General features: G+C 41.3%; 1 protein-coding gene across 8 annotated transcripts in view; it reads left to right on the top strand.

Moving 5' to 3' along the window:
* Positions 1–16,976, top strand: part of hnf1ba (HNF1 homeobox Ba) — a 155,324-nt gene extending 138,348 nt beyond the window's left edge. For 7 of the 8 annotated variants that reach the window (XM_072589802.1, XM_072589801.1, XM_072589797.1 and 4 more), the window contains 2 exons: positions 7,605–7,699; positions 10,232–16,976. In XM_072589802.1, the coding sequence (XP_072445903.1) occupies positions 7,605–7,658 (54 nt within the window). In that variant the 3' untranslated portion in view covers positions 7,659–7,699; positions 10,232–16,976. The remainder of the gene's footprint in view (positions 1–7,604; positions 7,700–10,231) is intronic. The other variant, XM_072589796.1, reaches the window with a different exon arrangement.
* Positions 16,977–21,772: the final 4,796 nt, after the last annotated feature.

The following is a 21,772-nucleotide window of genomic DNA, read 5'->3' as shown; positions in this document are numbered from 1 at the left end:
AGGAAAAGGAGGCCGAGAGGGATTTGAAACCAAGGGTAAGAGTTTTACAATGCTTGGCTGGGAGCCAATGCACACCAGTAAACCAAAGAATGATGTCAGTGAATGGGAATTGGCAAGAGTTGTGATCTGGGCAGCAGAATTTTGGATGACCTCGAGTTTATGGAGGGTAGAATGTGAATGGTCAGCCAGGAACATGTTGAAATAGTTGACTATAGAAATAGCAAAGCCAAGGATGATGGTTTCAACAATAGCTGAGCTGAGTTGGGACATGTTACTATGATAATAAAAGGCGGTCCTTACAAATGGTAGGAATATGTGGCTGGAGGTTCATCTCAGATCTAAATCTTAAAGCCAAGGTCGAAAGCAATCTAATTTAGTCTCAGACAGTTGCTGGAGAGAGGGTTGGTGTGAGTAGTTAGGAAACAGAGTTGGAATGGAGAACAAAGACTGTCCAATATTTAATTGGAGGAAGTTTGTCCTCATCCAGTATTGGTTGTTAGAGAAGCAGTCTGATCAGTTAGCAGCTTGGAGGATCAGGACAGGTGGCAGTGCCGTCACACTGGGTCTCATCAGTGTACAAAGTAGCACGGTGTTTTCAGATGATGTTGCTTTGGAACAACATGTAGAAGAGAAATGGGAGGGGCCCAAGAAGATAGGAGACACCAGTGGCAATGGTGAGGGAGCATGGGGAGAAACCATTGCAGTCACCCTCTGGCTGGGGTCAAGTGAGTGGTGACCCTCGAGGAGGGCACACTGATAATGTGGTGAAGCATGGCAAAGATTATCTTTGCCAATGTCCCTGTAGCATAAAAACAGCTTATAAAGAAGAGGTGTAAAGTTTTTCTTTTGCAATAGAAATCTTTAGTGTCTGTGACAACATATAATTAAACAAAATCTACTTTTTTTCTTGGGATGTGGGCCAGCATTTATACTTCATTTCTCAATGCCCTTGAGAAGGTGGGTGACCTTGGCTGTGCCTTTTTCAACCACGATTAGATTGGTGCTAGAAAAGCACAGCAGGTCCGGCATCATCCAAGGAGCAGGAAAAATCAATGTTTTGGGCAAAAGCCTTTCGTCAGGAATGAGACTGGGAGCTTCAGGGGTGGAGAGATAAGTGGGAGAGGGATGGGGCTGGGGGGAAGGTAGCTGAGAGTGCAATAGGTGGATGGGGTTAATGGTGATAGGTTAGAGAGGAGGGTGGAGTGGATAGGTGGGAAGGAAGATTGACAGGTAGGACAGGTCATGAGGATGGTGCTGAGCTGGGATAAGGTGAGGGACGGGGAAATGAGGAAACTGGTGAAGTCCACATTGATGTCCTGGGGTTGAAGTGCTTCGAAGGGAAGATGGGGCGTTCTTCCTCCAGGCGTTGAGTGATGAGGGAGTGGCGGAGGAGGAGGCCCAGGACCTGCATGTCCTTGGCAGTGTGGGAGGGGGAGTTGAAATGTTCGGCCACAGGATGGTGGGGTTGATTGGTGCAGGTGTCCCGGTGATGTTCTCTGAAGCGCTCTGTGGTAAAGCGAACCACTTTGTGAACCATTACAGTCCAAGGGGTATCATTCTAGATTTATCCATTGAATTCCACCAGCTTCCATGCTGCAATTTGAACTCATACCCCTAGGGCATTAGCTTGGTACTGTGATTGCCAGCCCAGCTACATTACCAGTACATCACCACTGCCTCCATGTTATTTATGACCTATATTGCTACAGTAAAAGCTTTTCAAACAAGTTACATATAATCCACTGGAAAAGAAAGTTGAACACAATGTAAAACAGGTTTCTAACATGAGAGCTAAATACATGGACAGCCTGACAATTATGCAGCAAGGATTATTTACAACCACTGCATCAAATCATTACCAATATTTAGGCAAGAAAACTAGAAGAACAGTGTATTTACATTGAATTAAACCTTTATTTGTACAGATTGATTGAGGAATCTCTAGTCTCCAGCTACAAGTTTGGCCATTTGTGTCCATTTTCTTGGTGACTCTATGGGGTTCAGTATTACACACATCTTGTCTCTTACTTCAACCATTAATACTCTGATTTCAGAAGGATGTCCTCCAACACTACACCCCCCCCACCAACAAACCATCTCTAAACCTTTCCTTCCCCTGTGCCTGTCCAAATACCTTATAAATATTGTAATTGTACCTGCATCTAGCACTCTCTGCCAGTTCATTCCACATACGAACCACCGTCTGTGTGAAAAAGTTGCCTCTCAGGTCCCTTATAAATCTTTCCCCTCTCAACTTAAACCCATACCCTCTATTTTTGAGTTCTCCTACCCTGAGTCATTTGAATCCTACCATTTAAATCTCTGGAAGCTGAATTCAATAAACTATGGAATTAAATGATAGCTGAACAAGGTGACTGTGAAACTGTGGCACAGTGGTTAGCACTGGTGCCTCACAGCGCCAGAGACCTGGGTTCAATTCCCGCCTCAGGCAACTGACTGTGTGGAGTTTGCACATTCTCCCCGAGTCTGCATGGGTTTCCTCCGGGTTTCCTCCGGGTCCTCCGGGTGCTCCAGTTTCCTCCCACAGTCCAAAAATGTGCAGCTTAGGTGAATTGACCATGCTAAATTGCCCATAGTGCTAGGTACAGGGGTAAATGTAGGGGAATGGGTCTGGTTGGGTGCGGTTCGGCGGGTTGGTGTGGACTTGTTGGGCCGAAGGGCCTGTTTCCATACTGTAAGTAATCTAATCTAATATCCTTCCTTCCGGGAAGAAAGAGGAGAGATTGCTTGTTCCTCAGTTTGCAGCTAATAATTTGATCCCTATTTCATCTGTTGGTCCTCACTGCTGTTAGATTTTAGCAAGTGCCAAATCTTTATTAAGGTGCAGTTAAAATGTGTAATTTCAGAATTTCAGCTCCAATCTCTAAAAGTCCGACGTGTGCAGAAGAAATGAGAAAACCGGCTTTGTGTGAGAAAATTTCTTCTTGATTTAGATTCAGGAACCACCATGACCTTTGCCCCCAGGCAACACTCATTCACAGGGTGCAAAGGTCAGGGAAGAGGGGGTGGAGATCCATTTTGCTGGGTTTCTACATCACTTCATGTACAGTCTTTGAATTTCCTATGAGAATGAGTCATTTCAAAGTCTTTGTCTTTTAAAACTAGCACTGAACAGTGTACACCCACACTCCTGTACACCCAAAATTCCTCAGTGAAGTCTTTAACATGTTTATTTTTGTGAGGGGCCCAGTCTGCCATATCCATCCTTAAACATGGTGTTGTGGTTGTACAGGACATTACTGAGGCCTCTTCTGCAGTACTGTGTCCAGTTATAGGAAGGATATTATTAAGCCGAAGTGGGCTCAGGAAAGATTTTCCAGGATGTTGCCAGGAATGGAGGGTTTGAGTTAGAAGGAGAAGCTGGATAGGCTGGGACCTGTTTCACTGGAGCGTAGGAGGTTGAGGGGTGACCTTGTTGAGGTTTATAAAATAATGAGACTTTCAGATAAGGTGAATGGCAGGTCTCTTTTCCCTAGGGTGGGGCATTTCAAGACTAGGGGGCATATTTTTAAGGTGCGAGGAGAAAGAATTTAAAAAGACATGGGGGCCACTATTTTACACAGAGAGCAGTTTGTGTGGGGAATGAACTTCCAGAGGAGGTGTTGGATGCAGGTACAGTTACAACACATAAAAGGCATGTTCATGAATAAGAAATGTTTGGAGGGATATGGGCCAAGCACAGGCAGGTGAGACTAGTTTGGTTTGGGATTATGGTCGGCATGGACTGGTTGGACCGAAGGGTCTGTTTCCATGTTGTGTGACTCTTGCATTCTATGACACAGCTCTTGGTTTGAAAGGCCCATATCTGAGTTCCTGGGTATAGGTAGCCACAAAGATCTGATCAGTAAGTCGTGGCAAATGTGAACTCAAAACCAGGCACCTTTTGAGCTCCGTATTAATTCACTGCCAGACCCTCTGGTGTGAGGGATGACGGTGGTGCATATCGAAGATTCCTGATGAAGGGCCTGAAACATCGATTTTCCTGCTCCCAAATGCTGCTTGACCTGCTGTGCTTTTCCAGCACCACTCTACCCATTTCGAAGGTTAGCTTTGTTAAGTACCTGATGGGGATTCTTTGAGAAAATGGCTGGTGATCACATTGTTCTCCTCATTCCTTAACAAAGACAGTCGATTGCAGGAAATTCAGGGACAGTCCATAAAGTGATGTGAAGATCCAGCATCTTCGGCCCCACCTCTTCCCTGACCTTTGAACCCAGAGAATGAGTATTACCTGGGGGCATAGACCATAATAGTCCCTGAATTTAAATCAAGACAAAATTCCTCACACAAAGCCTGATTTTTGTCATTTCTTCTGCACATTTCAGATTTTTAGGGGATCAGTGCTGATATTCTGAAATTACACTTTTTAACCATTTAGAGTCACAGAGATGTACAGAATGGAAGCAAATCCTTCAGTCCAATCTGTCTATGCCAACCAGATATCCCAATCCCACCTGCCAGCACTAGGCCCATATCCCTCCAAACCCTTCCTATTCATATACCCATCCAGATGCCTTTTAAATGTTGCAATTGTACCAGCCTCCATCACATCCTCTGGCAGCTCATTTCATACACGCACCACCCTCTGTGTGAAAAAGTTGCCCTTTAGGTCTCTTTTGTATCTTTCCCCCCCCTCAATCTAAACCTATGCCCTCTAGTTCTGGACTCGCCATCCTCAGGGAAAAGACTTTGTCTATTTACCCCATCCAAGCCCTTCATGATTTTATAAACCTCTATAAGGTCACCCCTCAGGTTCCAATACTCCAGGGAAAACAGCCCCAGCCTATTTAACCTCTCCCTATAGCTCAAATCCTCCAATTCTGGCAACATCCTTGTAAATGTTTTCTGAACCCTTAATGAAAATTGCTTAATGAAAATTTGGCACTTCTTAAAATCTAACAGTAGTGACGATCAGCAGAAGAAATAGGGACCAAAATTATTAGCTGCTAATTGTGTCTTTCCTGAAGAAAGGAAATTGAAAAGGATACTAGTGAACCAGATTGTTCTCTTCACAAAAATGTTTGCAGAGTCACCCTCATTAGGCAAGCGTTTAATTCCACAGTTTTATTGACTTCAAGTTTTACTGTAGTCCCCAGGACAGTAGCCATATTACTGCAGTTTATTAGATTAGATTACTTACAGTGTGGAAACAGGCCCTTCGGTCCAACAAGTCCACATCGACCCACCAAAGCGTAACCCACCCAGACCTATTCCCCTACATTTACCCCTGCATCTAACGCTACGGGCAATTAAGCATGGCCAATTCACCTAACCTACACGTTTTTGTGTGAGTGGGAGGAAACCAGAACACCTGGAGGAAACCCACGCAGACACGGGGGAAATGTGCAAACTCTGCACAATCAATCACCTGAGGTGGGAATTGAACCCAGGTCTCTGGTGCTGTGAGGCACCGGTGCTAACCACTGTGCCACCGTGCCACCCAGTTTTGTATTATTTGTCTACTGATATTACCATTACCCCATCAGCTCCCTATGTCTGTCCTCAGAGACGATAGAAGATGATTACTAGCTTCCCCTCTGTTTTACGTGAATGACAGGTCAATGAAAGTCAAACTAATATGACTTTGGGTCATGTGATTCCATCATTGCATCGTGCCCTGTGACTTACTATTGTGATGTGAGTCGTAATTTCCAAGCGTGTTACTGAGAAACAGCAAACAGTACTGCTAGCGTGACAAGAGCACACCCTGGGTATATTGTAGAGAAATAGCAGGCCCAATATATTTCAGAAATCACGTGGCTTGCATAAATTGTCAGTGTAAAGGAATAGAATGTTTTGGATCTATTTCAGAACCAAACACAAGCATGCATACATAAGATCAGACTTTTCTATGGAGAATCTATAGGAAATATTTGAGGCAAAAGCACATTCATATAACAGAAAAATGACAATAAATGGATATAATCTAGAAGGAAAGCCCATGACAGAGTAAAGAAAATAATTGGAGAAGGAGCATATTATATATACAACATGGGGAAGAGCATTGGTGAAGCAGGAAGGAATGCAGATTATTGAGGAATGACATACACTTGCTAAGTGTGTATTCTTTTTTAATTCTTTCATGAGGCATGGGCATCACTTGGAAAAGTCAGGGTTTGCTGTCCATCACTAATTGCTCTTGAACTGAGTGGCTTGCCAGGCCATTTCTAAGGGCACTTAAGAAGCTACCAAAGCATCTGGAGACCCATGTAGGCCAGACCACATAAGGCTGTTAGATTTCCTTCCCTAACAAACAATAGTGAATCAGATGAGTCTTTACAACAGTTGAGGATAGTTGTCATGATCACGACCTTGAGACCAGCATTCCAAATTTTTAATAAAATTTGAATGCCACTATCTGCCAGAGATAAATGTAAAGGTAAAGCTACCATGGTCCTTCTAGACCAGAGGGCTGCTCTTTCATTAGAGACTGAGACAATTGGTGGTAGTTTAACCTAATGGTCACCACACCTCAGGCAAGGGGAGAGGTTGGGAAGGAGAGTCCAACATGTCACCTCAACTGGTACAAGAAGGATAAAGGTAGCTGTCACACAATCCCTTATGATTTTGGAAGTCACTCATACAAGGATTGATGAACTCTGAACTCTTACCCATCCCTGTTCTATTGGGTAAATGTACAGATGGGAACAAAATTAAAATTGGCGCTGCTATCCCTCAGTGAGAATGGTCATTTAGAAGGAGTACAGATTGGAATTAAGAGTACAGTATTCTCGCTCAATCTCTGCCCTGTGCTCTCTTTGAACATAGGTCAATACTAGGAGTGCCACAATACTGAATTTACAAATGTAAATAAGTCGTCAATCCTGCTAATCTTTGCTCTTTATTGTATGAGCATTCAGTGTAAATCACCTTAGTGTTACTGTATGCATATATAAAAATGAATGATGATATATGTATTCCTCTAAAGTCTCTAATCGTATATTATCAGAGTGGACAAATTTGCCCAAGTAAGACAACTGCTAGAGCATTCCCATGGCTTTGTTAGTTTGGGAACCATTGCACCCACTTTAAGGGATAAGTCATGTTTGTATTGCCAGTGCCCGATTCACAGGGGTCTGGTCTTAATGACATCTCCTGGCGTCTTCTTATCTATGCATTATTATGTTTACACTTCCAATAAATTAGGCCGGTCACAAAAGCTATCTTTGGCATTACTCTCCCCATGAAATAAGATCAATAGCATCGTATCTTTTTATAGGATACCTTGCAGCAATTTGTTGTACATAAAAGAATTGTTTAAGGAGGGTGTCAGCAAGCACATGAAATTCTTATAGCAGAGCGACAGGATTACATATTGAATGACATTTTAGGGCAGAGAGGAATTAAAAACAAAGAGAAGGTATATTTCCTTTTACGGGCTTTATTTGGAGACTTAGTATTCTGCAGTGAGTTCTCTAGAGCTCACCTCTGCCTTTTCCTGATAACACAGATGTTAGTGTTGGCCACATCAGCACATTTTATTATTTATAGTGGGTTCTGGAAGGTTTCACTATATTGGCAAAAAATTATTGACTGTTTTAAAATTGGTTTTCTGATTTTTTTTTCCCCAAAATTACGAATAGGTATTGAAAGGGCAAACAGTGACAGATTATCTCCACTGGTTGGTGAATCGGTAACTAAAGGAAATAAACTCAGGATTATTACCAGAAGAACCAAGGTGGGACATCCGAAGACACTTTTCCACATTGGCTATTAGAACATTAAATATTTTACAATTTGGGGTGGGGAATGTAACATGGTTTAACATTTGAGAAGGAAGAATATCATGGAATACGTGTAATGAAAAGGGACATGGGGTTATTGTAAATAGTTCCAACAATTGAACAACTAACACCAGTACAGATGTAGTGAGTTGAATGGCTATTTTTGCTGTTGTAAACTGTATTGGTGAAGTGAAACAAGAGGCCAGTTGTGCAATACAGTTTGTATTATAGTGACGCTTTGTGTTGGTACAAACTGTAGAGTTTTTCAGCTGGATACTTGCCCAGATCTATGCTAAGACAAGATGTGCCTTTACATTGCACAGTCCTTAAACAATATTTTGTTAAGTGGAAGTCCAAAACTAGGGGGCATAGGTTTAAGGTAAGAGAGGAGAGATTTAAAAGGGACCAAAGGGGCTAATTTTTCATGCAGAGGATGGTGTGTGTATGGAATGAGCTGCCAGAGGAAGTGGTGGAGGCTGGTACAATTACAGCATTTAAAGGGTATCTGGATGGGGATATGAATAGGAAGGGTTTTGAGGGGCTGTGGGACAAATGCTAGCAAATGGGACTAGATTTATTTAGGATATCTGGTTGGCATGGACAAGTTGGACCATAGGGTCTGTTTCCGTGCTATACATCTCTATAACTCTTTCATTGTAAATATAAACATTTGGGTGCCAATGATCACAAAATCCACATATAAAGGCCTGTAACCTCCAGGTTTTGAAACTCAGGTTGCTTGACTATGTTCTGTGCTCTGCATGTTAAGAACAATGGTATTTTCCATTAAGAGGATTTTGTTGCGCAGTCCAGAAAAATATTCTGCTGACCACACAACTGACCAGTGTTATGAAACAGGAATTTCAGTGCCAATGCAATGCAGGTACATAGGCTGCACATCTCAATGCCTGGCTAATCAAATTAGTTAGCATATTCTTTTGGTTGTTCATCACGGCAAAGAACTGACCATATTCAACCAACTTACACTTGCAAATCCCAAAACAACGTGCCTATAGTTAGATGTGCTTCCATGATTGGGCAACACTGGCTGAACAATCTTGAATGTGCTTATGGTTACATTAGCAAACCATAAGGGAATCAATCAAGCCTGTAACACAGCTCATTTACACTTACTAGAGATAGCGCATATTCGTATGCAGGGATCCAATCTCTGCAAACAAAGGCAACATTGTCAAACCTTGTGCCTTTTTAGAAGTACCAGGGGGTTTAAGGAGCCTGTGATTTCTCATTGCTTTCTCCATGGCAATGCCTTAGCCAATCAGAATTGACTGGCTAACCAGACAGCACCCTTTAATTATCTACTATAAATTATTATTATGATTTGAAATTTAGAATTCTTGTATTTGCCTTGATCAGAGTAAGATAAAAAGCTTCATCAGCAATGTAGAAAGAAGGAGTTGTAAGATTGTCATTTTGTTTCTTTATCGGATGACAGAATTGATATGGTGGAAGGGCATGGAGTGAGGAAATTCTTTTTTCTGGTCGCTGTGTGTACCGGCTCAGTGGTTCGCACTGCTGCCTCACAGCACCAGGGACCCGGTTCGATTCCAGCCTCAGGCGACTGTCTGTGTGGAGTTTGCACATTCTCCCTGTGTTTGCGTGGGTTTCCTCTGGGTGCTCTGGTTTCCTCCCACAGTCCAAAGATGTGCAGGTCAGGTGAATTGGCCATGCTAAATTGCCTGTAGCGCATTAGTCAGAGGGGAATGGGACTGGGGGGGGTTACTCCTCGGAGAGTCGGTGTAGACTTGTTGGACCAAAGGGCCTGTTTCCAAACTGTGGGGAATCTAAACTAGAGATTTCAGTTACTTCTGTTTCCCATTTTGTTGGAACTACCATCCAGTGGAAACTTTCACAAATATATTGACGTTGGAGGTAAAAGATGCTGTTTCAGGATGGGCAATCTGAGGCTCGAAATTTACAATCTTACCAATGTTCTATTCAAGCTGAGTGTGTAAACTAAACAGGTTGGGACTTTACTCACTGGAGGTTAGAAGAATGAGAGGTGATCTCATTGAGACATGCAGGATTCTTAAGGAGCTTGACAGAGTAAATGCTGAGAGGATGTTTCCCCTCATGGAAGAATCTAGGACCAGAGAGGATAGTCTCAGAATAAAGGGGTGCTAATTTAAGACTGAGATAAGGGGGAATTTCTTCCCTCAGAAGGATGTAAGTCTTTGGCACTCCTTGCCATAGAGAGCTGTGAGGGCAGAATCCTTGTGTATGTTTAAAGCTGAAATTCTTGATCAGATGGGGAATCGAGGATTATAAACTTGGAAAGTAGACGCAAGGAATGTTGAATCAGCCATGATGTTATTGAATGACAGAGCAGGCTAAAGGGGCCTACTTCTGATCCTATTTATTTTGGGCTTCAAGCCCTGGAATATTTGCCTCAGGGTTAATGGGGCAACTCTTAATATTTGCGTTAACAGCAGCTGCTTATTCTTCTTTTTTGTTTATTTCCTTAGTGTCCTCTTCAAGCCTGGTGATGCTCCACTCATCTCCTCTCTTCTAATCCCAGGATAACAGCATTAAGAAGGAAAACAAAATGGCTGCCAAAAACCACCTTTCTGGTATCCAGAGGTTTCCATAGAAAACCTCGCTGAGCCAGCCAGTACACAGAACAATTCTACGGAGCTGTCCGAGGCTGGCCTCCTCTGCAGCTAAATTCTTTAGCAGACTGACAGAGAACACATTGCAAAAGAGAAAACCTGGCCCAAACTTTACCTTGAAATTCCTGCTGGAACAGTATTTTCCTATTCACCACACATGTCTTGTCTCAGATTGTGCTCTGGCTTGCACAGGCCTCACACGAGAACAAAAATAGCAAAAGAATTTTAAAGAATTGGGGTTTGTTTTAGGAACTCACTTGTGCAGCAAATTCTTTTTGTTTCCAGAAAATTTACAGCCAAAGCAAATCTCCTTTTTATCTGTTACTGGAAGTTTGAAGCAAAACACTTTGTACAGTTTAACCAAATTTGAACTGTGAATGTTAAATGAAGGCAGATTATAGTTAAATTCTAAAGAAGGGACAGCCTAGAAAATGAAAATAAAAATCTTGATTGACCTGATTAAGTGCAATTCCTGGGATGGGCAACATCTCCAATGAATGCGTTGGCTGCAAGTGAAATTGCCAAATGGGAACTAGGTGCTGAACAAACACGAGGAAGGAAACAGAGTTACCCCAGTTGGTATCCAGGGATTTTGAAAGATCTTGAAGTGAATATCCCCCTTTGAAGCTGGAACAAAATCTGATTGGTATTCCTTGGAGCACAGCACTGCCCTATAATGACGGAAGTGATTTGACAGGAGAAACAGATTGAATTCAATCAACGCGAACTTCATAAGTTGAAAAGGGGCACACCTTTGCTAAAAAGGTAATGACATGGGGATTTGCAATAAAAGCAATTATTGTGGAGATTCGATCAACATTCCAAAGCTTTGTAGTCTTGATCATTCCAGATTGCATCCACCAATTTGGGGCTACTGTTAAATATTGATATTTCTGGAAGAGAAGGGTGGAAATAATGAAGGTGTCTGGTGGAAGATTCTGGATTAGTTAGCTGGAAACCAGCCCATTCAGTATCCAGTACTTCCTGCACTGGTTTCATACTCACTGATGACTGGTAGATTTGGTGATGAATGCAGTCAAATATTTGTCCCATTCCTATGTACTTTAAAGTCTAATAATGCTGAAAAATGTGTTGCTGGAAAAACGCAGCAGGTCAGGCAGCATCCAAGGAGCAGGAGAATCGACGTTTCGGGCATCAGCCCTTCTTCAGGAAATAATAATGCTGTCTAATAATGCTGTCAACCATTTCCTTTCCATGATGACATTAGGTCTGCTTGTGATGCAGCGAACAGGTTTTAAACTCATTTTCAGACACAACATTGGCCAACAGGCAGTTGAATACAAAAATAACCCAGCTGGTAGACTATTTTGCTTGTTTGCTCTCCATGAAGTATGTTTTACCGTGAGCTTTGCCCCAGTAAAATGGGGAAAGACCAACAATCAGAAATGCATTCTGATTTATTCAACTCGTTTTGAATTTTCCCGACTCAGATTGGATCATTTGCAGGAAGCCATGTCCAGTGAATGCACCACTAAATCTTTGAACGTGCCTGTTGTCGTGCAATTGTAACAGAAACGCAAGTGTTCGAATTTGGAGTCGGTCTCAGTTGGGATTTTTGGTTCAAATGAACGTTTTTGATTCTGATTTTCTCTAATCGTATTTAGGACCCTCTTGAACTCTGTACAAAACAATTATTCACAACCATCAATCTTCTCATGCACCTAAAGGATAACGGTAGACTTCAACCTTTCTCTGAAAATGAATCTCAAATTTTTGTAGAGCTCCTGTGGCACAGTAGGTGGTACCAATACATCTAATTCAGAAGCTCCAAGTTCAAGTCTCACTGCAGGTCTTGGTGACCATGGAAGAAGAGTTCACGGTCTGGTCCGCACAGGTGGAGAGTCAGCCAACAAACCCTTTCGAACCTTTGCCTCCGCCCTGCCAAAACGGAAGAGAAGTGCATAAAGATACAAACCAGCTTCACAGATCTCTACGATACCCAAAACATTCTACCAGATTTTTCTTTTCAAATCCCCAGATAATGGCACTACAAGGAGTAAGATCCCTTGCTGTTGACTGGGAAAGCTGATGTAACCCGTTATACCAAAGGACAGTAGCACTTCCAATTGTCGGGAACAACCTGTGTGTCAAATCAGAAGGTGGAACAGGATTGCACTGAAGTAACGTACAGGCCTCATCAGCAAGTTGGAGAAGCAAGCTATTAGAAATGATTGTTTCCAAAAAAATGTTACAGCTCTCAAGTAGTAGACTTTCCTGATCAGGAGATCCTGATTTCAAAGCCTTAAAAAAATCAGTCACTCAAATATTCGGCCTCATTTAGGTGGGAATAACCAATGGTTAGAGAGGTTGCAAATTGTTGTACTATGATGCTAAATCTTAAAAGAACAAAATACAAACATGTTCTGACTTGCCTGCTTTGTTGTATCCCTCAAGTTGAAACCAGTCATTAAAGGCTGCCCATTGGCTTATAGATCATTAAAAGCCTGGAACATTCCTCATGCCCACTGACCATGCACCCAAAGAGTATGCACTGATCAGCATCAACAAATCATCGACGTGATGAGGAGAAATCACTGAAGACATTTGGGGAAAATAAACTGGCTTGAATGATCTGGCCTCCATAGTTCTTCTGAGAGCCGCTCCCAATGGTCTGCTCTTCTACTTCTGGGAACATTGAAATGATACATTTTCACATTCTGCCACTCATTAAAAAGAAATAAATATTAATAGAACACAAACAGAAATTGCTGGAAATGCTCAGCAGGTCTGGTAACACCTGTGGAAAGAAATCAAGAGTTAATGTCTCAGGTCCAGTAACCATTCGTCAGAACTGAGGAAGTGGAGAGAACTGTGGAGAGAGATCAGCGTTAATGTTTCAGGTCCAGAACTGAGGCAGGGTCACTCGATCCGAAACATAACTCTGATTTCTCTCCGCAGGTGCTGCCAGACCTGTTGAGCTTTTCCAGCAATTTTTGTTCTTGTTTCTGATCTCCAGCATCTGCAGTTCTTTTAGTTTTTGTTAATAGAACAACTTGGGATGATGAAGTGCTGGACTATGTTTGATCTAAAAGTCAAACAAGTGTTAAGTGCCTTAATGAGAACAAGTTTATCTCAGTGACAACATTCCCTCCTTTCAGCATGAGATTGAAATCGACCATATCCTCCAGTCTGATGGTTCTGTTTGTGTTAGCTGTGAATAGTAAGGTCAGAGGGGCTCAGAGGTACCTTGAAATAGAAAAGGGAGGGTGCAGTATACTTACAAATTCCAGCAATAGGCCAACGAAATCAGAGCAGAGCTCAAGTGAAGCTCAAAGATCTGCAGCCTAAATAAATTAAAGCAAACTTGCCAAATCATTGTTCTTCATCATTTACTGAGAGCTGCGACACAATTTTAATGAGCCTTCATATCAGAAGTATCGGATTTTGCCTGTTGTTGCTGGTTTCCTCTGATTTCACCTCGGCAGTAAACATTGCACTTTGTGTGACAAACTAACACACTCTGCTGCAGAGGCCAGCAAAGCAGAAAGGTTTTATTTTACCTTCACTTTGTTATACTGGCCATTTCCCAGGTTTAATTGTGTAGGAAAATAACGATGGCATGAGGGCTGAATATTCCAAGGAATCCTCTTCGAATGAAGTGAGCTGACAGATAAAGATATTGCTGATTTCCAGATTATTACTTATACCACAGTGACAGGGCCATTGCTTTAAGATGACAGAAGAGGGCTGCTTTGTCAATCATGGACTTCCAGCATCACCCACCACCAGCCCTTATCGGGAAATTGCAAAAATCCTTAATAATGGACAGAGAACCATGGGGAGCATATCCTCAATTTTCCAATGTCTCTCTCTGGAAGTGATACTCCCTCAAGGGAGTATGTATTTGTCAGTTTCTGTTCTCATCACTGGTATTTTTTACTTGTATATTCTGAGGAATGTCTTCTGTGATTATAATTATAATCAGGTCCTTGGAGTACTCTGATTGGATACTTCAGATCATGTTTTTGCTGCATTAACTCTCCACAGATTTAGCTATGGTTTTGGAATCATATATCATGTCCATTTTCTCACAGATTTCAATGCTCCTATAGTCATTTAATGGATGTCACAAAAGGATTACCTTGTGCACATTAGAGGGACTGATTTCCCCATGTCTGATTGAGTTAAATATAACTAGTTATAGAGATTTTATAATGAGATTTATAAAAAGTGGGCAGATTTGGTTCTTTTTAACATCTTCAGCTTTAGTCCAGTCACTGTCCGCTTTGTATAAATTATCTATCCAGCATTTCAGAGAGCTTTTACATACTTTATAAACTGTCACAGTATTTACAGTCTCATTATATTAATCTTGCTTTGACAAACTGTGAATCTCCTGAAAACTCTGGTGATCATTGTGCAATGATTTGCGATGATGTGCTACGTTGAATGAAACAAGTATCATCAAGTCACTGCATGTTTAATACATTTGCCCTGGTTCAGAGGTGGTGTTTTGCCATTTGGCTAATGATACCTGCACATATTCCAACAAGAAATTCAATTGTAAATCAAATATGTTCTCCATTAAACTGGTGTCCAGAAACTGTTCCCATTGGCAAGCCATTGCACTGAATCATGTGTTAGATTATATTGATATTCTTCCAGTCAAACATGGGCATCCTTTTGTTTTGGTGGAAAGAATGAAAAACTTGCATTCAAATAGCACCTATTGTGCCTTAGGACATATGCAACCCCTGGTAGATGACAGGCACGGCAGCCAATTTGTGCCCAGCAAGATTCCATAACAAGCAGTAAATGAACAACTTGATAATCTTGTATCTCTGCTCATTACATTGAACTGCATGCCACTACTAGCCATGTTATTACATCTGTTGTTTAAGCCGCTCCCCGAACTCCTTAACTGATTTTACATCTTCTAAGCTTTAATTTATTCTCCTGTTATCTGCAATTTTACATCCTGCCTTTTTCTCTAGTTTAAAAAAAAGCACAACTCAAGAAATGTTCAGTCTGTTTGATTCTGTGCAGATCTTTTAAAAGATTAACATTTTTATTCACCTTTAGATTTTGTTTACACCATCTCTAACTGATACCTCTGAATACGAATTCACCTTATCGACATGAGATTTTTCTTTTAGTGAAGGACCACAGTCCTACATTCCCGGATTTGTAGGTCGACCATATAAATGCTTGCCTCACTAAATAATTGTATCACAGGCTGAGGAAAAAGAGGGACTAAAATTATGAATATTGTTTCAAAGTAAGGAAATACAGTAGGTTTACAATAAGTGTTTGAAAGTTCTTATCATTGAAATATTTCCCATTGTGATCCTGAATATATATGTGATACATTTCACAACAACAAAATGGCACCTTCTTTTGTTCTCTTTTTTTCATCTCCTTTTAAGGTCTTTAATTCTCCCTCATTGTTTTCCCTCATTAATTCTCAGTCCTTATCATCTTCATAGAGTCATACAGCATGGAAACATTCAGTCCAACCAGTCCAGACCAACCATAATTCCAAAGTAAACTAGTCCCATCTGTCTGCGTGTGGCCCATATCCCACCAAACCTTTCTTATTCATGTACTTATCCAAATGTCTTTTAAAAGTTGTAATTGTACCTGTATCCACCACTTCCTCTGAAAGTTCATTCCACACACAAACCCCTTGTGTTTGAATAATTACCAAAAAATACTAAAGAGGCTAGTTTTTCTGGATTAGAAAAGGCTAAGGGGTGATCTGTATAAAACATTGCCCCTCATGTCTTTTTTAAATCTTTCTCCTTAAAAGTATGCCCCTTAATCTTGAAATCCCCACCTTCGGTAAAAGGCACCTGCAATTCACTTATCTATGCCCCTCATGATTTTATAAACCTCTATAAGGTCACCCCCCCAACCTCCTACGATCCAGCAAAAAAAAGTTTCCAGTCTACCCATATAACCCAAACCCTCCATTCCCAGCAACATCCTGATAAATCTCTTCTGAACCTTCTTGCTGTCTCACTTTCTCTGTCTCTCTTTAGTTCTCTCGCGACAATCATTTTTTTCCTCTCTACTCCCTTCTGTTTCCTTTGTCCCAAACTCCCTCAGATCCACCACTCCTTCCGTTCTCTCCCTCCGAACATTCATTTGACAAAACAGTGTTATTGAAACTTTCCAGAATTTTAGATAAAAATGTATAATTATTGAAGACATTGATTCTATCTTACAATTGGTGTATTTTACTGCTTTGTAACTTTTCTAATGTCAGATACACAGTATTAATTTACATTTTTGCTGAAGATTCTCGGTCAAACTGAATTTTTCAAACAAAAGTTATAGTAAAATAATTCTTATTTTGTAATGTACAAAATTGTTCGTCATGAAGATGTGTAACTTTTTAGTAATCTCAGTTCCAGCTGATTTTCAATGGTACTTGCCATTTTATGTACAATTGCAGGCAACAGGTCACAGAGACCCAGCAGCAGAGACAGTCCGGTCTTTGGTATAGTTTTGTCTGTTGATATTTTGGCAATTTCTTTACTGCCGAGGACATAGAAGAATTCTGACCTTTTTATCTAGAGGAAAAAAATGCCGTTAGAATTGATTTGTTTCAATGTATTATTTTTGTAAAAATGCAAATCCAGTCTTTTAAAAATCATATTTATACTTAATGTGTAAAGTGAACATTGAAAGTAAACAATGTTAATGAAAGCTGAAGGCTGCAGGAGTTTTCTTTTCACTCATAGTCAAGCTGATGCTTAACAACTTGTATCTAAGTAGCACCTATAACATAGAGCAGGTAAGGCACGAGGAATATCCAACTCATGAGCACTCATACTTACAAATGCAATCCCATACAAAGGTATAATTTTAAAGAGTTGACATATGAATATTTCTTGTACTTACAACCACTACTTTATATTGTTCTGCATTGTTCCGACTTGCGTACAACTCGATTTGCAACCAGATTCCAGAATAGAACCCATTCACAACCCAGGGACTGCCTATACTGCAGTGGGTAACTCAGATTCCCTAAAGCCTGTCCACCACCTACAGGGCACAAGTCAGGAATGTGATCAAATACTCCCCACTTGCCTTGATGGGTACAGCTCCAACAATGGCCTGACACCATCCAGAACAAAGCAGCCCAATGATTGGCACCACATCCACTCCCTCCACCACTGGTGCTCAGTAGCCGCAGTGTCTACTATCTACACGATGCACTGCAGAAATGCACCAAAGATCCTTAGACAGCGCTTTCCAAACTCACCATCACTTCCATCTGGAAGCAAAAAGGCAGCAGATACATAGGAACACCATCACCTGCAAGTTCCTTTCCAACCACTGACCACCCCAACTTGAAAATATATCATCATTCTTTCAGTGTTGCTGGGTCAAAATCCTGTAGCTCCATCTTTAGCAATATTAGATTAGATTACTTACAGTGTGGAAACAAGCCCTTCGGCCCAACAAGTCCACACCGACGCGCAACCCATCCAGACCCATTCCCCTACACCTAACACGACAGGCAATTTAGCATGGCCAATTCAGCTAACCTGCACATCTTTGGACTGTGGGAGGAAACCAGAGCACCCAGAGGAAACCCACACAGACACGGGGAGAATGTGCAAACTCCACACAGACAGTCGCCTGAGGTGGGAATTGAACCCAGGTCTCTGGTGCTGTGAGGCAGCAATGCTAACCACTGTGCCACCGTGCCGCCCATATTGTGGATCTTTCTACTGCACATGGACTATACTAGGTGAAGGAAGCAACTCTCCACCATCTTCTCAAGGGCAACTAGAGACGGGCAATAAATTCTGCCCTAATGTAGCCACATTCCATGACCCAAGTCAAAAAAAAAGGAAAAAAAAAGAACTTTCATTCAGGACAGATGTTAATCAAGACCTGGTCTGCTCTCTCATGTGGTTGTAAGAGATTTCTTGAGTAAATAAAAAGCAGAACAGTTATTATGAAATACTGGGCAATATTTGCCCCTTAATCACCCTCAATCAAAATATTACTAAAATAGGTCACCCAGCCATTATCACATTGTTGCTTGTAGGAGCTTGCTCTGCATAAATGTTGCCTACATTACAACAGTCACTATGGATATTTCAAAGGCACCCTATTGTCTTTAAAGTGCTTTTGGAGCAGCCTGACATTACAAAAGGTGCCTTATAGATCCAAGTTTCCTCATGTAAAAATCAACATTTACAAAGGGGAGGCATTAGCCGAGGGATATTATCACTGGACTGTTAATCTGGAGATTCTGAGGACCTGGGTTTGAATCCCACCATGGCAGATGGTGGAATTTGAATTCAATAAAGATTTGGAATTAAGTATCTAATGGTGTCCACAAATCCACTATCAATTGTGGGGGAAAACCTATCTGATTCATTAATGTCCTTTAGGAAAGGAAATCTGCCATCCTTACCTAGTCAGGCCTACATGTGACTCCAGCCTCACAGCAATATGGTTGACACTTAACTGCTCTCTGGGCAATTAGGAATGGACAATAAATGCTGGCCCAGCCAGTGACACCCTCACTCTGTAAATGAATTTTAAAAAGTTCTTTTCTCTCTTGTGGTAATGCTGGAATACAATGGAGGTCAGGAACACCTCCCCATCGAACCCTCTGTATCTCACGGCGATTTCCACCCTTGCTTTGTGTGAGATCGAACAATCGTCCAAATGTATTAGAATACTTCCCAAGAAACACTAAAGAGGCTGGTTTCTCTGGATTAGGAAAAGCTAAGGGGTGATTGGATTGTAATCTTTAATGCAGTGAAAGGATTTGATGGGGTTAATATAGAGAAAACATTTCCATTTGTGGGGACCTCAAAACAAAAGGTCGTAATTATAACAGTCACTAAAAAAAAATCTTAACAGGCAAATCAGGGGAAATCTCTTTACCCAGAGCGTGGTAAGAATGTAAAATGTGCTAGCACATATAGTTGTTGTAAATAGGATGTATAAAAAGATGATATCTAGGATGAAATGAAGTACAGTGGAAGACCATTTGTGTGGAACATTACACCAGTACAGGCCAGTAGATTCTGTTGAATGGTCTGTGCAGTACACTCAATGGAGCTCAACATATAAAATATTAGGAAGCCCACAGCAGCCGAACCTAATCCTAAAGTGCATTTTATAAAGGTCGCATTGGGACCCCCAACTCAGCTTGGAATTTTCTAGCCAGGTGTCCTGAAGATAATCCTTGTATCCTTGTTGCAGTCAGGACTGAAATGGGTGTCAACCAAGTGACTTTCCAGATCAGATTCAGATCTATAATCACACAATCTACTTACCTAACAACTATTCAAGAACTGACAGCAAATATTCTCAAAGGACATACTTCCAAAACTGCCTCAGAATCCATTTTGTTGACAGCCTGTGGGAGTGATTCACAGCAAAATAACTCATCCATCAACAAAATGTTATTTCACTGGCCAATGAGATCATTATGTCAAAAGAATATACCCCATCGTATCAAAACATTCATTTTCTGATTGTGAGGATGGCCCTTGATAAGAAACTGGCTTGTACAATGAAACAATGGATTAAATGCATTTTTATAACCACACCCTGGGTTATACCCTCTCCCCACCTCCTGGCTATGTCTTCTCCCCCTCTCCACCCCCTAGTTATACTCCCACCCACCTCCCCATCCAATGCCTATAGACAGGATGTGGTCTCCCTCCCTTGCCCAATCTTAAGGGATGCCCTGGAAGTCCAGGTTCCAGATCTGAGGGGAGTGGGAGCCAATCCCAAACTGGAGCTCCATTGGAAATACCGACCATGATGGTGGATTTCCAGGGAACAACCACTTGGAGAGGCTGAGGCATGGGGTGAATGGGGACGTAATATTGGGAGAGGAGACAGACAACATACATTCTTTACAAACATTGAGTTGAGGTTTCCTGATGATGGGTTACGGGGCAAGTAAATAAGATGTTGCTCCCAATGAGTATCATTTGACCAAAACAAGAGCATTGACAAAGACAGAACTACAATATGGTCAATCCCTTGGACCAGAGATCATGAACCTGAGGCTGGAGAACCACATGGAACTAGTTAAGGCAGCTCCCACTCTTGATTATATTTGAATTGAGTCAATTTAGCTTATTATTAAATGTTTTGTTTCTTTAAAAATTTATCTTAATGTTTCACTTGTGAAAAGCTCTCAATAGCTTGGTCTTGGAATTGGCTTTGGTGGGAGTTGGGGGATATGGCATCCAATTCTTTCCAAGTTGTCGAGTTTTCATTGCCCTGCAACTCCAAGATAGCACCTTCTCTTTAAGTGAGGTTTACCTCAGACCTTCCAGACCAGCCATAGTATAGATGGAGGAAGTTATATATGCTCCTTTCCCTGTTTGGAACAATGCCACGTGATGCAGAAGAATGGTGAGGTTATGAGTGGTTACCAGATAGTAATCTAATCAATGGGCTGAGCCATTGCAAATTGCACGAGAAAAGGTCGAGTGGGTTTATTACTGTTATCTGAACACTGGGATTAGATTACAGCTTTGAAATCATCTTTTGGAATGTCACTTGTTTATAATAGATAACCTTTATTTTTATTTGTTTAAGGGTTTGTTCAATACTGCTTGCTCATGCTTAAGGGAACAGACAATGGCTCCATGTCACTGCTGTGCTGTGGTATTCAAACAAGGTTCACTCTGGGAACACCACCTTAAATATTATCAAGGGACAACCTATGAGGCTTATTTTGCAATGGTCCCAGGGTAAGGGTTGGCAGTCTTAATAACAACATCAACATTTTACATTTAGTCAAATTTTAAGAGCTGCAATCAGTCATACAAGAATGAAGAACAAAATGTATTTCAATAACAATTCAAAGATTTAGTCATAGAGATGTACAGCATGGAAACAGACCCTTTGGTCCAACTCATCCACACCGATAAAATACGCTAAATTAATGTAGGCCCATTTGCCAGCACATGGCCCATATCCCTCTATTCATATACCCATCCAAATGTCTTTTAAATGTTGTAATTGTACCAGCCTCCACCACTTCCTCCAGTAGTTCATTCCATACACGTACCACCCCCTGTATGAAAAAGTTGCCCCTTTGATCCCTTTTAAATCTTTCCCCACTCACCTTAAACCTATGCGCTCTAATTTTGGATTTCCCCACCCCAGAGTAAAGACCATGTCCATTTGCCCTATCAATGTCCCTCATGATTTTATAAACTTCTAGAAAGTTACCCCTCAGCCTGTGATGCTCCAGAGAAAATAGCCCCAGCCTATTTATTTACAAAAGCATGGTTAATTGAATGAGAGTTGTTTTTTGCAAGTATAGTACTAATATAAGTTTAATAAAACAGAACAAACCATTTAATAACCATTTGATAGACATCAAAATTGGCTCAATTTAAATGCAATCAAGATCAGAAGCCTCATGTGTCTTTA

This window comes from Chiloscyllium punctatum, chromosome 19 (genome assembly GCF_047496795.1).
Source record: "Chiloscyllium punctatum isolate Juve2018m chromosome 19, sChiPun1.3, whole genome shotgun sequence".
NCBI lineage: Eukaryota > Metazoa > Chordata > Chondrichthyes > Orectolobiformes > Hemiscylliidae > Chiloscyllium > Chiloscyllium punctatum.
The sequence above is the reverse complement of the archived record's forward strand: the minus strand, read 5'-3'. Positions and strand labels throughout refer to the sequence as shown.